At 45.1% G+C, this 18,480-nt stretch overlaps 1 protein-coding gene and 1 long non-coding RNA gene across 2 annotated transcripts in view; one reads left to right on the top strand and one right to left on the bottom strand.

Annotated features, from left to right (window-relative positions):
* Window positions 1–18,480, bottom strand: part of RARRES1 (retinoic acid receptor responder 1) — a 45,556-nt gene that overhangs the window by 12,934 nt on the left and 14,142 nt on the right. The window contains exons 2-3 of the mRNA XM_055410849.2: window positions 4,099–4,161; window positions 1,565–1,748 (exon numbers count right to left, since the gene is read on the bottom strand). Coding sequence (XP_055266824.2) covers window positions 1,565–1,748; window positions 4,099–4,161 — 247 coding nt within the window. The remainder of the gene's footprint in view (window positions 1–1,564; window positions 1,749–4,098; window positions 4,162–18,480) is intronic.
* LOC148778853 (uncharacterized) lies at window positions 1,713–3,183 on the top strand. The gene is made up of 3 exons (XR_016038170.1): window positions 1,713–1,848; window positions 1,973–2,246; window positions 3,031–3,183. It is a non-coding gene; the product is annotated as an uncharacterized LOC148778853 (long non-coding RNA).

Raw genomic sequence — 18,480 nt, 5'->3', positions numbered from 1 at the left:
GGAGCCTGGTAGGCTGTAGTCCATGGGGTTACTAAGAGTCGGACATGACTGAGGCGACTCAGCAGCAGCAGCAACACATTGTTATTATAGAATGATCCTTGTGGGCATATGGGACTTTTAATCTGCACTATTAAAAAGTGTCCAAAATCTAGAAATCCTGTGGCAAACAAACATTTAAGAGAGAAGGCCCAAAATGATTTCTAAAAATTTGTGTTTTAAGAGGAATATATAAAATCCTATTTCCCCAGCTAATGCTAAGGAGGGGTGTGTGCTAAGTCGCTAAGCCGTGTAGGATTCTCTGCAACCCTAGGGACTGTAGCCCGCCAGGCTTCTCTGTCCATGGGATTCTCCAGGCAAGAAGATGAGTGGGTTGCCATTTCCTTCTCAAGGGGATCTTCCTGACCCAGGGGTCGAACCTGCGTCTCTTATGTCTCCTGAATTGGCAGGTGGGTTCTTTACCACTAGCGCCACTTGGGAAGCCCCCACTTTCCTCCCATTTGCGTTTAGCTAAGGAGGGGATCAATCCCTAAATAGCTAGATTGTAAGTATTTGTCAGTGGTCCCCTTATTTCAGGCAGTTAAATATAAGCAACTTCTACTACAGTATGAGATTCTGATTCTTTGGAACAGGATTTAATCCAAGTGGTCAGAGACCGATAATGAGAAGGATTCAAGCTCTGCATGTGAGAAGCGCAAAGAGCAGGATCCTACCTCCAGGTCTGTCAGAACACTCGGCCCCCATAATGGAGGGACACAGATGCAGTAATGGATGGAGACCGCAGGGCCTCCACGCTCAAACGGGCCTCTCACAGCCTCCGGGCAAAGGAGCAAGCTGAGAGAGAGAGTGACACAGGAAGCACTGTGGTGGCCAGATGTCAAGTCTAATGCCTAAGTGCAGGTACAGAGATGACTTTGTGGTTTTGGAAATTGGATTTGCCGGTAAGTGCTGGGTCTCTGAGTGCCAGAGCAAATGGGCTCTGCTTCACTTCAGCTGAGTCACTTGAGAGGCAAGGTTCATTTCTTAGAAGAGATGGCACCGCTGCCCATTAATTCTGGGCCTAAAATGAGATCAGCTGGACTCCACTACAGCCTCCTAGCAAGGCCCCAAGACAGTTGGCTCACCCAGCCCTGGTGCAGAACGCGATGCTGGGCATAGCCAAGGCCCTGGATGGGGTCTCATCACTTTAAGTTCCCAAAGCCACCACCAGAAACCTCTAGAAACGTCTCCTTGGCTCCTGGACTCAACCCTGAAAACTGTACCTCTGTGTGTGGGTCCTGTCACAAAGACCTCTACCTCTTTTGGAGTCGAGCTCTTGCCCTGCCCGCGTCTGGGATGGAGGTAGGCAGGGGAAAGGGGCACAGATAGTTCTTGATGGAGTCACTGTCTTGTACTGGAGGAGGAGAACCGGAAAAGGATACTTCAGAATTTTGTTTAAATAATGAGGTAAACCACCATCTGTCGTTAAAGTGCCACTTGTGAAATAAATTTTTAGATGATCATTTTTCTTGAGATTTAGTAATGACACACATTCCTGAATATAGAAATTCCAGAGATGGGTACATACCAGGAATGCTGACTGCGTTCAAGGGGCTTTTAAGTTGCTTCATGAGCTTGTAGAGCTGGTAATCCTCTTTCTGTCTCCTCTCCTTCTTAACGAGCTGAGTACACGTCACATTAACGGACGGTCTGGGTTTCTCATTCCTGAAAAATACTTGAGCAGAACATTTTCCCAGACGTTTCTCACCTTCCTGAAATAAAGATTTTGGAATTAAAAAGGATGGTTCCTCATCGCTTCCCACCCACCCCAACGTACAAACACAAGACTGGGGAGCTCCCCGTTCCTGGCAGGTATGCCCTGGCATGCATATGAAGTGGTCTGCTTTGTAGAGTGTGATTTTGGGGCTCACACTGAACACAACAATCTTCAGCCTTTGCTGTCTTTTAAATTTCTGCTTTCTGATGCTGCCCTTAGGAAAGAAGGCTGGGCCTTTTCCAAAGAAATACTCACTGATAGCTGTGAGTGCTGCTCGACTCAAAACTCTAGGACAGGTACTTTCCTCTCTGGAACCAATGTAATGCTCAGTTGGAACTCAAGCTTGCAAACTTTGACCAAGAGGAAGCTGATCTCCATGAACATAAGTGACAATACCATCATGCTGCCTGATGAATTTGGTCCTCTTACTCCAATTTTACAGATTAAGACTGACGTTGAAAGAGGAACCTCCTCCATGTGTCACAGCTAGTAGGTAAGTGGTCAGCCAGGACCTGAGCTGTGTCTGTGATGCTGGGGCCCTAGCTCTGTGAGAGCCCCGAGATCTAATCTGGAAGAAGTAGAAGCACAAACCACCCCAGTGGGGCTGCTCCAACTACCCACATGACCGAGGGCTGTCGGCTTATACTCACATTGAAACCTGGACACACTGAGTGTTCTGGGATCTCCCTCACTTACTTTCCATCCCCAGAGACACGTGGAGCTGGGTAGCTGGATGCTTTGAGTAGACATCAAGTGCACGACTCATTTCTGGGACACTTCTTTACCCTTTTAGGTCACTGATTCCTTAATCTAACAATAAAAGCCAAGGAACTGCTTCCCAGAAAAATGCACGTTCGCTCAAACCATCCACTGGGCCTATGATTTGAGGAAGTTCATGGCCCGAGTTAACTCCTGTAACAACTTGGTCAATTGACCAACTAAGTTCTTTTCCCTTGTACAGTCATTTGAACTGGGTGGCGTTCCAGTTAAAACAATGCCCCCCCCAAAAGCCCACAAACAAATTGTAATCAAGATTGGATTTACCTAATAAGCCCCCTCCTAGAACTAAAGCCAAAAAACACACAAAAACTGCAATAGTCTTTCCTAATCATCAGTACCATACAGGGAAATAGTGAAGGGAGCATTCCGGAAGAGGCTTATCAAGGGCAAAAGACAGGGCTGGCACGTGGGTTCTTTTGATGTCAAAGCTATTTCCAAGGCAGGGGAAAGGAAATGGGTGTTGTCCCCTTTTGTTTTCTTTTTCTTTCCCTCCCTAGTTGGCCCCACGGAATCAAAGCAACTGCCTGAAGATGAAAGAACTCTCCTCACCCCCTCAATTAGCTCACCATGACCTTCAGAGAAGCACAGTAGGTCAAAATAATCTAGTAGTCATTTTCCCTTTCGCTTTAATTGAACACTCCACTGGCAACCCAGAGACCAAGCACCCTCCTTATGCTTTAAGAAAATGTTAATTCTTAGGTTAATAAGCAAAGTTGGCGTACTGTTCCGGTCAGTTCTGAATACTGGTAAGTGTTCTTCCAGAAGCATCCACTGGAGGGGTCCTGCCCTCTCTGAAGCTCTGCCTCCCTGAGACACCTTGATGCTGCCCGCCCACCGCTGCGCCCTGATTCAGTGCCACATTAGAGGGGTTTGGGCTGGTCCCTCCACCCAGGTTCTGGTTGATGCCTCCCAGCTCGGCCCAGCACTGGGAAGTTCATCCGGCTCTGATTTCTGTCTGAATCTCCTGTTTACTCTCTTCTTGACAGCAGGGGAAAGGAAACTTGGAGAATCATGGCCTGCTGGGTCATAACTGGAGAGGCTGAAGGTGCCTGCGGTGTGACAGGCTGCTCTGGGTTACAACCCCTGTTCAGGGAAGCTCCCGGAGATGGCCTCCTGCTGCGCCAGCCCACTAACGAGAAATGTCACCAGCTGACAGGAAAAGAGCAGGCTGGCATTTAGAAGTGAGTCACTCCAGGGATTCTGAGATGGGAGGGAGGGGCAGCGGATGCTAGAGTGCGAAACACCCTCCTAGCGACAAAGATGGCTGTGTGGACTGTTTTAAAAGCAACCCTGTTTAAGGTCATGAAGTTGTCCTGCCAAGCTCTAGTCTTCGATTCTTGAGAACAAATAGAAAACAAAGCAGGAGGGAAAAACACACACACACACAAGTAAATCACCAGGTCACTATATACAGGTTTGGTTAAAAAGTTTGTTCGGGTTTTCCTGTAATGTATTATGGAAAACGCCAAATGAACTTCTTGGCCAACCCAATATTAAGATTGTCACTTAAACAAAAAATCCATAAAAGTTGTTAATGGGACACTTCACGAACCATGGCAGCTTACCTCTGCGCTGTAGAATTCTGTGGTAAACACCAGGTCAAATTTATATTCCTTCTTCTGATTAACCTGAAACACAGAAACGGAATTTTAGCCAAGTGGAAGTTCTGTTAATGGAAATCAAACCTGAATATTCATTGGAAGGACTGATTATGAAGTTGAAGCTTCAATACTTTGGCCACCTGATGCGAAGTGTCAACTCATTGAAAAAGTCCCTGATGCTGGGAAAGATTGAAGGCAGGAGGAGAAGGGGACGACAGAGGATGAGATGGTTGGATGGCATCACCGACTCAACGGACATGAGTTTGAGCAAACTCCAGGAGATGGTGAAGGACAGGGAAGCCTGGTGTGCTGCAGTCCATGGGGTCACGAACAGTCAGACAAGACTTAGCAACTGAACAGCAACCACTTACTCTCTTGGGATAACATGACATGCAAATGGAAGCTGTAGCACTTATACCTGAATAAAATAGATTTTTTTTTAAACCAAGAGAAAAGATCTCAAATTTTGGTCTGATCATGCCACTTTGCTTGCTAATTTGACAGCTGCTCACAAAGAGGGAGGTTGAGAGGGGGAAACTGGTCCTGACTCTAGAAGTTAGCTTTGTGGGAGCAGCTAGAAGAGAAACAGATGTGAGCACACAGGGTTGAGGAGAAGGTTCCTTCCTTCCCCAACCATCGGTGCCCCTCCGTGCCCTGTGCTGGGCACCGGGCCTCAGCAGCTCCCACTCCTGCTGCTCACAGTTGAAAACGGGACCCGGCGACAAAGATGCACCCACTCATAAATGATGGGTTTTCGGATGGTGGTAAGAGAGTGGTGGAACAAAATGGCTAAGCACCCTACGGTGGTCAAGGAAGGCGTCTGGGGGAGGAGCCCTCAGCTGAGGTCACAGGGCCAGTGCGGAAGCAGCACTCAGACGCAGGGTGGGCACAGTGGACCCGCACGGAGGCTTGAGGTGGGGGAGCTCTGTGATGGGCCGAGCCTGGGGCAGGGTGAGTTACCACCGAGATCAAGGTCTCCACTTTGGAGCTTTCACCAGTAGGATTGCTTCTAAACTTTGGAAATGCATGTTTAGCCTTTTTAAACCTTTGAACTGATTCCAATGCAGAGCCTTAGAGAATACATATCCATATCACTGAAACCCATTAGACTATTCAGAAGAACTTTGTTATTGGCCATCATTTTTTTTTAAAAGAGCACAATGATCATTCAGTAAAACCTAGAGAAGAAAGGGAGCTTCTGCCACCTGCAGCTGAAGTTATTCCACACAGTGTTAAGTTATTCTGGAAACAGCCATTTCCCTTTTGTGGGAGGCAGGGGTGAGGCAGAAATACAGCCACATGGGATCTTAGTTCCCCAACCAAGGATCGAACTCATGTCCCCCTGCAGTAGAAGCACAGAGTCTTAACCACTGGACCACCAGGGAATTCCCTCTGCTTCCTGTGAACTTTAGCCCAGGAACACAACAACCAAGCATGGTTATTTTAAGTAGACCAGATATCATCCACTCCTATCACAGACTTAAAAAAAAAAAAGAAATTCTGGGAAACTTCAGAATGGAGAGTGAGGATTCTATGGCAATTGTTTATATAAGGAATATTTAAACGTGTGGATGTACAGATATTGCTGGAGGTCAAGGGGCACCCAGAGCCCATGCATGAGAGCTGTTTGCTTAGGGCTCATTTTCAATCTTGAAAAAAGTTCTGGTGTAAGCTGAAACACTGATTTCACTTACATATTCACACGAATTACAAAATTTATACACACGTCTGTCTTCTCAGCCATTCACTGTTTGCCACCTAGTATGCCAGGCACCAGGGAGATACAAGGAAATTAAACATTCTGTCCAGCCTGACCAGAAACCTGCACCCTATGTGGAAAGGTAAATCAACAGCTACACAGTGCAGCTCTCCGATGCGGCCAGAGCGGCATGTGTGCTGGGCACTTACTCTAGGGAGGCTGTCTAGAGCAAAGGGGAGCCAGGCAAAGTCATGGGAATGGAGGGCAGGGGCTGGCGTTTCAGCGAAGGTTGCAAAGCTAGGGAAAAGGCTGTCTGGGGAGGCTGGCGCAAGGTCATGAAAGCATTTTTTGTAAAGAGGACTTGGAACTTGATCCCAAAGTCTGTGGGAATCCCAGTAAGGTAAACATATTGCAGCACTCAGGCTGTTGTGCAGAGTAAAGCACAACATAAAATGTTTAGATGGTACCTTGGTCGGGGTAAAAGTCCAGTGCTCACTATTTGTATTGTTATTAAAACCTATTCAAACCCACAGCTAACATCATACTCAATAGCAAAAAGCTAAATGCATTTCCTTTAAGATCAGGAACAAGACAGGCTGTCCACTCTCGCCACTTTTATTCAACACAGTTTTGGAAGTCCTAGCCACAGCAATCTGAGAAGAAAAAAATTAGAGGAATCCAAATTGAAAAAGAAGTAAAACTGTCACTGTTTGTGGATGACATGATACTATACATAGAAAATCCTAAAGATGCTACCAGGGAATGACTAGAGCTCTTCAATGAATTTGGTAAAGTTGCAGGATACATGGAATTCTCTGACAGTCCAGTGGTAAGGACTTGGTGCTTTCACTACAGAGGGACCAGGTTCAATCCCCGGTTGGGGAACTAAGATCCCACAGATCACATGGTGGCACACCACCCCTCCCCGCAAAGTTGCAGTGTATAATACACAGAAATCTGTTGCATTTCTACACACTAACAATGAAAGATCAGAAAAAATAAGGAAACTATCCTAATCACCACTGCATCAATGCAATCGCTATCAATTACCAATGGCATTTTTCATAGAACAAAAATTTTTGTAATTTGCATGGAAACACAAATGACCTTGAATAGCAAAGCAATCCTGAGAAAGAAAAATGGAGTTGAGGAATCAGGCTCCCTGACCTGAAACTACACTACAGGTCCCTTCCCTGGTGGTCCAGTGGTTAGGAATCCACCTTACAGGGCAGGGGACAAGGGTTCGATTGCTGGCAGCAAACTGGGATCCCACATTCTGTGGAGCAACTAAGCCTATGCACTGCAACTACTGATCCCACATGCCACAAGTAGAAAAACCCACACAAAATTAAAAGAATTAATCTTCAAAATATACAAGCAGCTCATATAGCTCAATATCAAAAAAACAAACAACCCAGTCAAAAACTGGGCAGAAGATCTAAACAGACATTTCTCCAAAGAAGACATACAGATGGCCAAAAAGCACATGAAAAGATGCTCAATGTTGCTAATTATTATAGAGACATGCAAATGAGTTTTCACTTCACATTGGTCAGAATGGCCATCATCAAAAAGTCTATAAACAATAAATGCCAGAGAGGGTATGGAGAAAAGGAAACCCACCTATAAATGTTGGTGGGAATATAAACTGGTGCAGCCACTATGGAGAACAGTATACGGATTCCTTTAAAAACCAAAAGCAGAGCTACCATATGACCGAGCAATCCCACTCCTGGGCATATGCCCAGAGGAAACCATAATTTGAAAAGATACCCTCAACCCAGTGGTCACTGCAGCACTATTTACAGTAGCCAAGACATGGAAGCAACCTCAATGTCCATCAACAGAGGAATGAAGAAGATGTGGTACATACATACAATGGAATACTACTCAGCCATAAAAAGAATGAAACAATATCATTTATAGCAACATGGGTGGACCTAGAGATTGCCATACTGAGTGAAGTAAGTCAGAGAAAAACAAATGTCATATGATATTGCTTATATATGGAATCTTTAAAAAATAATAAAAATGAACCTATTTACAAAACAGAAGTAGAGTCACAGATGTAGACAACAAGCTTATGGTCACCAAAGGAGAAATGAGGGGACAGGGATAATCTGGGAGACTGAGATTGACATATTCATACTACTATATATAACTAATAGGAACCTACTGTGCGGCACATGGAACTCTTCTCAATATTCTATAATGACCTACATGAGAAAGGAATTTTAAAAAGAGTGGATATATGCATATGTATAACTGATTTACTGTGCTATATGGCAGAACATTGTAAATCAACTATACTCCAATAAAAATTAACTGAAAAAAATCACATCAGGCAGAGAAAGAACTGTGCTGGGAAGCAGGGTCTGGCCCAAGGATGAGACTATGGAAGGCTGAGATCCAGACTCCATCTAGCTGGTGCTGCACTCAATATGCCAGCAAATTTGGAAAACAGCATTGGCCACAGGACTGGGAAAGGTCAGTTTTCATTCCAATCCCCAAAAATGTTCAAACTATCCCACAACTGCACTCATTTCACATGCTAGCAAGGTAATGCTCAAAATCCTTCAAGCTAGTCTTCAACAATATGTGAACTGAGGACATCCAGATGTACAAGCTGGGTTTAGACAAGGCAGAGGAACCAGAGATCAAATCGCCAACATCCGTTGGATCACAGAAAAGGCAAGGGAATTCCAGAAAAACATCTACTTCTGCTTTATTGACTATGGTAAAGCCTTTGACTGTGTGGATCACAACAAACTATGGAAAATTCTTAACAGAGAAGGGAATACCAGACCACCTTACCTGCCTCCTGAGAAAGCTGTATGCAGGTCAAGAAGTAACAGTTAGAACCAAATATGGAACAACAGACTGCTTCAAACATCAGCTTGGCATGCTATAGTTCATGGAGTCACAGAGTCAGCCATGACCAAGCGACTGAAAAACAACAGCTCGTTTTTACCTTGGTTTTCTCCTGTCTGGAGTTTGCAGAGAACTGGCAAGGCTGTGTATTGTCAACCTGCTTATTTAACTTATATGCAGAGTACATCATGCGAAATGCAGGGCTGGATGAAGCACAAGCTGGAATCAAGATTGCCAGGAGAAATATCAATAACCTGAGATATGCAGATGACACCATGCTTATGGCAGAAAGCAAAGAGGATCTAAAGAACTTCTTGATGAAAGTGAAAGAAGAGAGTGAAAAAGATGGCTTAAAACTCAACATTCAAAAAACTAAGATTATGGCATCCAGTCCCATCACTTCATGACAAATAGGTAGGGGGAAAAAATGGAAACAGTGACAAGACTTTATTTTCTTGGACTCCAAAATCACTGCAGATGGTGACTACAGCCATGAAACTAAACTAAGACACTGGTTCCTTGGAAGAAAAGCTATGACAAACCTAGACAGTGACATTACTTTGCCAACAAAGGTCGACAGTCAAAGCTATGGTTTTCCAGAAGTCATGTATGGAAAAGTTGGACCATAAAGAAGGCTGAGTGGTGAAGAATTATTGCTTTTGAACTGTGGTTTTGGAGAAGACTCTTGAGAGTCCCTTGGACTGCAAGGAGATCCAACCAGTCCATCCTAAAGGAAATCAGTCGTGAATATTCATTGGAAGGACTCATGCTGGAGCTGATGCTACAATACTTTGACCACCTGATACGAAGAGCTAACTTACTGGAAAAGACTCTGATGCTGGGAAAGATCGAGGACAGGAAGGAAAGGGGACGACAGAGGATGAGATGGTTGGATGGCATCATCGACTCAATGGATAATAGTTTGAGCAAACTCTGGGAGATAGTGAAGGACAGGGAAGCCTGGAGTGCTGCAGTTCATGGGGTCACAAAGCGTCAGACACGACTGAGCGACTAAAAAACAACAGCTTGTTTTTACTTTGGTTTTCTCCTGCCTGGAGCTCTCAGAGAACCATTAGAGGGTGTTAAGTGGGGCCTGCATGAAAGTAGCTGAACAAGGTGCCCCATACATCTGTCTCCAAGTCTCCTCGACACCCCACCCGAGTTAAAAGAACACACAGAACACTCCCGTGAGCCACGCGGACACCAACAGCTGAGACTCACAGAGGCAGCAGTTCGGTGTGCTGGCAGGTCTAAGGCTTGAACTGCTTGCTGCACCAGCACTGTGGCCATCCCACCTGCTCCACGCATGACCTAGGAGTCTGCCCTTCACCTCCACTTAGGGGCCTGGGGTCAGCCTCCTTCACAGGAGTCAGGACACCCCTCAGGCGGCTATCTGGGGTCAGCACCATGGGAGCTAAGAAGAGGAGAGGTCAGCAGAGTTGGTGGTATCACCTTCATGCTCCAGGACATGGAAGAAGGCCAGGAAGCAGCTGGATGTCATAAAAGGAGATTCAGTGGAGGTGGTGGTTGAAGCCATGGCATTTCCTGTCATGCCTGGGAAGGTAATACTGAGAATAATCTTAAGGACCACCCACCTTTCCATAACTAATAAACTGGGCACACTTATTTGGTATCCACAGATAGAAATTCACAAAAGCCTGCTTTAACCTTGATAGAATTGTGCATATTTCAAATAGAGTACTTGAGATATTATTTGACTCGGTATTTTTTTTGAAAACACATGGAGGCTAAATGAGGAGCTGTTACCGAGTCCAAGCTCACTCTGCTCGCCATAAGATGAGTCAATGAATCCTAGATGAGGTGTTGGGATCAGGAAGGGACTTTATTCGGGAGCCGGCTGACTGAGAAGATGGCAGGCTAGCATCTCAAAATAACCATCTTGTTGGGGCCTGGTTGCCAGGTTCTTTTACAGATCAGAGATGGGAGGGGGGAGGTGAGGAAACAAAGTAAAAAGCTATTCAATCCTCGTGAATGTCCCCTAGAATGGCAAGCCACAGACAGGGCAACGCCTTTGTTTCACTTCCCTTCACAAGTGGGCGGCTAGGTTATCTCCCTGAGGCAGACCACCATGTATGCTCATGTCAGTACTGCAAAATAAAGGTTAAAGTCGCAGGAGCAGATCCAGAGTAAATTCAGAATTAACCCTTCCCAGTTACAGCACCAGTACCTGCTCTTTGTGGGGAAAGACACACCCGGAGTAACCAAGGCTGTGAGCTGAGTCAGGACGGAGCTGTCCTTCTGAAGAGTAAATTTCCTTCCCGATTTGCTCTGCTTCTTTTGTATTAATCAGGCACTCTTAAAAACATCTGCATTTTGTCCCAAATAGGATTTTTATATTTGTGGTTGTACTTTATCATTTATCAAGACTCAGTCCCTTTATCTCCCCTAAAGGCCTCTCCCGGCTCCCTTCCTCTGAGTCACGAGTTCCTCTGAGGCCATGTTGCTGGCTCTCCAGAGATAAGGTGGCAGCCTTGGAAGACCAGTCAGGGCCATCTAGGATGAGTGTCTCACGCTCCTCAGGCCACTTTAGGGCTGTGTGTTCTCTTGGCTGTCTCTGATTAAACTATCCTGTGATGAAGAGGTCTCTGTAGTTCAACATGCACCCCAGGAGTTCTGGATGTGAAACAGGGCTGGGAACAGGAGGACAGGGAAGAAACTGTCACAGCCGCCCTCACGGCAGTCAGGGCACAGGAGAAGGACTTTAAATAGTTCATGGTACAGCTGATTATTTGGTCATGGATGACTTAGGAGCTATGAAAGGATAACTGGAGAAGTGATCTAGTCTGGGGACCAGAAAAGTGACATTTGAGCTGAACTCTGAAGTTAAGAAGGAATTAACTTTGGGGATGTCAGGATGATGGTATGTGTACACATGTTCATTCGTGTCTGACTCTTTGAGACTCCAGGGGTTGTAGCTCACCAGGCTCCTCTGTCCATGAGATTTCCCAGGCAAGAATACTGGATAGCCATTCCCTTCTCCAGGGGATCTTCCTGACCCAGGGATCAAACCTGCCACATTAGAAAGCAGATTCTTTACCATGGGTGCCATCTGGGAAGCAGAATGACTGTGAGTGGCTGGCAAACATTCCACACGGAAGGATGTGGGATGAACCAAGGTGGGGATGGCAGAAACGGAGGGAAGTGTGTGGTGGACAGATGTGGATGGAAACTAACAGGTCAACATGGTCAGCTAACTGCATTATTCAAGATCAGAAATAACCACTAGAATTCACATTTTGTGTTCCATTCTGTTCCGTTCCGTCGCTCAGTCGTGTCCGACTCTTTGCAACCCTGTGGACTGTAGCCTACCAGGCTTCTCCGTCCATGGGATTCTCCAGGCAAGAATACTGGAGTGGGTTACCGTTTCCTTCTCCAGGGGATCTTCCCGACCCAGGGATCGAACCCGGGTCTTCCGCATTGGAGGCAGACGCTTTAACCTCTGAGCCACCAGGGTGTTAAGACAACGTTATTAAATCTACCATCATTTAAAGGATGCTTATATTTATAGAACAATAACATATACCCTCTAGGGCCTGTGCTGGGTGTGGTTCTAAGCATATCGCATGTCTTACCTGGGTTAACAGAGCTCTGAAGGCCTGTACACAAGTGACTAATTATGAGATTCAGCTAAAGCAGCAGGGAGGGACCACTGCAGAACTGCTACATTGGCAATAAATGAGAAAGTGCATAAGGCCAACCTGTTGGCCAGGGCTGGGGGTTCATGGCTGGTGGGAGGTAGCCCGATGCAGCCTGGCTCAGGGGCAGTCCGGATGACTCAGTCAAATCAAGGTTACACATATTTTATGATCCAATAACTACTTCCAGGTGTGCATCCCAGAGAAACGGTGATACTGCAACAGGGGACTTATGGGAGGATGCTCCTTGAGGCATTCTGTGTGTGGTGGGAAGTTGGAGACAATTTTCTGTGCCTCCCTGGGGGTAGGCAGGTAGAATGGGGGTGCTACGCAGAAGGGCAGGAGGAGAAGGGGGAGACAGAGGATGAGCTAGTTGGGCGGCATCACCGACTCGACGGACATGAGCAAACTCCAGGAGATAGTGAAGGACAGGGAAGCCTGGCATGCTGCAGTCCATGGGGTCACAAAAGACTGGACACAACTTAGTGACTGAACAACCACAGATCACAGCGGGGAGGGATAGCCAACTGGCCATACTTAGAGCAGCTAAGAGAGACCCTCAAGGCAGGAAGTGAAAACAGCAGACACAAGAAAATGCACAGCATCCCACTTACAAAAATGTTTTAAATAAAAATTTGCACACACAGCAACAATATCTCTCATAAGAACACTAACAGGGACTTCCCTGGTGGTCCAGTGATTAAGACGTAGTGTTCCCAATGCAGGGGGCATGCGGTTTGATCCCTGGTCAGGGATAGTCTTAGGCTGCAACTAACACCTGGTGCAATCAAATTAAAAAGAAGAAAACACAGACAGAAGAAGATACATCAGCCCTTCTCCTAGTTCCCCAAGGGAGGTGGGATGATGGTGTAGACAAAGAATGCCGCCTACCATATCAGTAAACAAAAAATACTGCAGCCATAAAGCCCCTACAGTGCACCCTGAGGGGGATTCAGGAAGGAGAAAAGCAGGGCACTGGCCCTAAATAGTTGAGGTGTCTATCAAAGGAATGATTTCAATGAGCCCAGACTCCCGCATCTTCCCATACATAAACAAGCTCTAAACTAACGGGAGAGACGCGGGAGACGCCCGGCTCTGGCGGCGCAGACGTGAGAGACGCCCGGCTCCGGCGCAACCGACCACGTGCAGAATCGTGGCTGAGAGGAGCTACCCCGCGCCCAGGGTTAGGGCGGTGGCCGAGAGGAGCTGTACCACATTCAGGAGGCGGTGGCTGCTTGGGCACCGGAGAGCCTAGAGGAGCTGATCCACATTCGGGGCAGGAGGGGCGGCCTTGAGGAGATACCCCTCGTCCAAGGTAAGGTACAGCGGCTGCACCTTGCTGGAGCAGCTGGGAAGAGATACTCCACGACCAAGTGGAATATAAGAATCCACTGTTCTGGGGAGGAAGGAACAAGATGGCGGAGGGATAAGATGGCAAGACCACTTTCTCCCCCACAAATTCATCAAAAGAACATTTGAACGCAGAGTAAAGTCCACAAAACAACTTCTGAATACTGGCAGAGGACATCAGGCTCCCAGAAAAGCAGCCCATTGTCTTCTAAAGGAGAGAGAAGAAATCCAGCTCCACCCACCAGAACACCGACACATGCTTCCCTATGCAGGGAACCCGGACAAGTCACCCGTCCAACCCCACACACAGCGAAGAAACTACATAATAAAGAGAACTCCACAAACTGCAAGAAGAGGGAAAGGCCACCCCAAGCAAAGCAATATAAGCAAGATGAAGAGGCAGAGAAATACCCAGCAAGTAAAGGAACAAGATAATTGCCCACCAACACAAACAAAAGAAGAAGATATAGGGAATTTACCTGATAAAGAATTTCAAATTTTGATGGTGAAAATGATTCAAAATCTTCAATGCAAAATGGAGTTACAGATAAACAACCTGGAGAAAAGGATTGAGAAGATGGAAGAAAGATTTAATAAGGACTTAGAAGAAATAAAAAAGAGTCAATATACAATGAATAATGCAATAGATGAGATCAGAAACACTCTGGAGGGAACAAACAGTAGAATAACAGAGGCAGAAGACAGGATAAGAGAACTAGAAGATAGAATTGTATAAATAAATGAAACAGAGAGGAAAAAAGAAAAATGAATTAAAAGAAATGAGGACAATATTAGAGACCTCTGGGACAATGTTAAACACTCCAACATTCGAATCATAGGAGTCCCAGAAGAAGAAGACAAAAAGAAAGACCATGAGAGAATACTTGAGGAGATAATAGTTGAAAACTTCCCTAAAATGGGGAAAGAAATAATCACCCAAGTCCAAGAAACCCAGAGAGTCCCAAACAGGAGAAACCCAAGGCGAAATACTCCAAGACACATATTAATCAAATTAACAAAGATCAAACACAAAGAACAAATATTAAAAGCAGCAAGGGAAAAGCAGCAAATAACACATAAGGGGATTCCCATAAGGATAACAGCTGATCTTTCAACAGAAACTCTTCAGGCCAGAAGGGAGTGGCAAGACATACTTAAAGTGATGAAAGAAAATACCCTACAGCCCAGATTACTATACCCAGCAAGGATCTCATTCAAATATGAAGAAGAAATCAAAAGCTTTACAGACAAGCAAAAGCTGAGGGAATTTAGCATCACCAAACCAGCTCTCCAACAAATGCTAAAGGATCTTCTATAGACAGGAAACACAGAAAGAGTGTATAAATTTGAACCCAAAGCAATAAAGAAAATGGCTACGGGATCGTACTTATCAATAATTACGTAAATGGGTTGAAATTTTCAAAAAGGCTAAGAAACAATTCTCATAGCCATCAATAGTTCAGTGTTGAGTTCATGAATAGTTTTTAAAGTTTGGGTCAAACTGTAGTATTTGCTATTTGAAGTACTATTTGTAATTGGCATATTACGATGTAACATTGGTCTTCATTTCCAACTTAAAACGCCTAAAAATGCCTAACAGGTTTTTAGATTTGTGAATTTTAGTTGAAATGTGTTTTACGATGTTACTAAACCTGCAGAAATATTGAAATATTTCAGAGAACTTATTCACTGTACATTTAATTTATTTTATTTATACAAGTTATGAACTGTAGAAAGTTTTACTTGTTGGGTCAAATGCTTGTTGCATTTGAAGTGCTAGTTACAAGAAAATCAAATACCTTCAATGTATAAATGCTATTAAGTTTTTAAAGGACTCTGGAGTATAAGTAAGTTTGTTTAAAGAAATTTAGTCTGTTCAACTTGAAAAAAAAAATAAATAAAATTGGAAAAAAAAAAAGAAAAATTAAAGCAAAAAAAAATACTACTGCATTTTCAAGGCACTGTACTGTCAGATTAAAACCGTTTTTATTGTGTATTTGTTTTATGTATTATTCATGTGAAAACTATTATAAACCTATTACATGTACAGTGCTAAAAAAAATAAAATAAAATAAACTAACGGGAAATGTCTATATTTGTGAATAACAGTAAACTTGTCATCTTTGGATATGTGACATTTTTCCCCCCAGAAAAAACTCCTACATCTCCTGGCTCCTCCCTCACCTCTTTGAAACAGTCCCTCAGCACAATCTGAGAGACTGTGTCCTGGGTTATAGTCCTCAGTGAGTCCACCAAAGAAAACAAACTTCTCAAATCTCAGGTTATGTATTTCTTCAGTTGACAGATCTGGTGGCCAATGAAGGGACCTAGGGCAGGCTTCTGTGCTTCACCAGGATCCAGAGCCGAGGTACCAGCAGTGGCCTCTTAGCCCAGCCTGCTTCCTCAGAGAGAGTTGCAGTGAAAAATGACAAAAAGAGGAGTGAGTTTTCTTTCTTTCCTTTTCCTGACAACAAAGATTAAACACAACAGCGAGCAGGCCTGAACATGCCCTAGTTTTTTTTACTTTAACTGCTCCTAACTGTGCAGGTCTGTAAATAAGTTTGCTTTTCTGCCTTCTAACTCTGCAGTTGTGCTGTGACTGTGCTTAGTCACTCAGTCGTGTCCAACTCTTTGTGACCGCATGGACTGCAGCCCTCCAGGCTCCTCTGTCCATGGGAATTTTGAGCAAGGCAAGAATACTGGAGTGGGTTGCCATGCCTCCTCCAAGGGATCTTCCCAACCCAAGGATCAAACTCAGGTCTTCTGCATTGCTGGCAGATTCTTTACCGTCTGAACCACCAGGGAAGCCCAAGAACACTGGAATAATGGGTAGCCTATCCCTTCTCCAGGGGATCTTCCCAACCCAGGAATCGAATCAGCGTCTCCCTCATTGCAGGTGGATTCTTTACAAGTTGAGCTACCAGGAAGCCCCTGCAGGAGCTATACTTCACACCTATTTTCCTTTGGCTCTATGCTAAATGCATCCTGTACCTGGTGTTTGCCTTTACCACACTCTTCCCCTTACAGTCCTTCTTTTTACAGATCGGTAAGAAGGCCACAGAGCCAGCCAACTGCCAGACTCGGTAACTGGGTTACTGATGCAGCCAATGACTGTCTTTGAAACAATGCAAGAGGAAAAAGTCAGGATGCTAACCCTTTTGCTCCTCATCCCCGACTCCTGACTGCGAGCCCTCATCTTATATAAGCCCCTAGACTCCTCACAGCGCAGGGTGGGCCGAAGGGGGTGCACAGATCTTGAGGCATAAGCCTACTGCGTTCCCCTTGCCACTGGCTGAGAATTAAAGCCACCTTTCTCTTTACTCGAAGCTCTGTCTCCGTATCTTTCTTTTGGCTTTAGTGGGCAGAGAAAGCCAAGAGTTTGGCAGGCGACAAGAGTACAGACAAGTGTGGGCGAAGCTCTCCTGGCCTGTAGCTCTCCCAGCAGTGGCTCAGGGTCCCAAGTTTTACTCAGTGGTGTTAACCTCCTCTTGCCTCCAAGATTATCCTGAAAACTTACTTTCAAGAAGAGGAACCTGGGTTATCCTCAGTTGAAAGACACTGAGTAGAGTTGGACTGTGTAATTAGGTGGGAAGCTGGCCTGTTGTTTTAACTTGGATTGGCTATTTTAATAGAGTTTTTCAGAATAAAATTGAAGCTATCCCGTGAGAGCTTTCAGTTCCAAGGAAGGATATCTCCCAGTGGACTTTCTCAGGCAATGGAGAAACTTGTGGGAGTGCTGGAAGCACGTCCTCATACCATGGAGCTGTCCCTATAGGGAAACTCACACAGTGTAATTAAAAACTTGCTCCGCCAGGGATGAGCCTACGAGCTGGCCACTCCGTGATCAGAGCACTCAGAGTGGTCTTAAACGCTACCAGAAGGAGAAACTGAGACCCAGATGAGAGCTGGATCGACTCTAGGGTGACATCTAGCGGAATTAAGCTTACAAACAGCACACAGGTCCACGACAGGATTGTCACTAGCATTTTATCTTGGCAAGCCGACTTTACAATGGGGAACAAAGCTTTCCAAACAAAAGAGCAATAGATTGCCAGCCTCCAACTAACACCCCAGCCAGGTTCATGTGCAACACATATGGAAATTTATACTTGCAAATACTCACTTGACTGGAAGAACTATACTAGGAGCTCTCAACCTAAAATGGTCAAATTGGGGCTCTTTTAACATTCTGAAACTCAGTTTTAAGTGTGTATGCAGCTAGAAAGAGCCTACTAGATAGAATATCTTTTCAGAATTCAAAAACAAAAGCCCTTCTAGGAGGAACTTGCATTTCTCTCAATGTGTCTTTAAGATGTAAATGCTCTACCTGATTTTCTAAGTGTGTGTGTGTGTTGACAGTTTGGTTTCTACCATCCAGAATGTACACATATGGTGCACAGCTGGCAGCCCATGGAATAGACTGGGATTTTGAGAAGACTGTCTGGCTGAGGCAACTCTCAGGGACTTTTGTCTCCTTAACCTTTGTTGCATCTACCTGTACAACAAAGATCTTTGCTTTCTTAGACTATTTTGGGGAGTGTGTTAATCACTCAGTTGTGTCTGACTCTGCCATCCATGGACTGTAGCCCACCAGGCTCCTCTGTCTGTGGAATTCTCCAGACAATGGAGAATTGGAGTGGGAGGTCATTCCCTTCTCCAGGGGGGCTTCCTGACCCAGGTAGTCTAGAGGGACAAACAAAAATGGATATAGAAAGCTGTAGAAGATTTGTAGAAAGGCTGCTCTGACAAGTTATTCTGTGCATGGTTCCG

The sequence above is a fragment of the Moschus berezovskii genome, chromosome 1 (genome assembly GCF_049115385.1).
Source record: "Moschus berezovskii isolate FMDL1 chromosome 1, NW_MosBer_1.0, whole genome shotgun sequence".
Lineage (NCBI taxonomy): Eukaryota > Metazoa > Chordata > Mammalia > Artiodactyla > Moschidae > Moschus > Moschus berezovskii.
The sequence above is the reverse complement of the archived record's forward strand: the minus strand, read 5'-3'. Positions and strand labels throughout refer to the sequence as shown.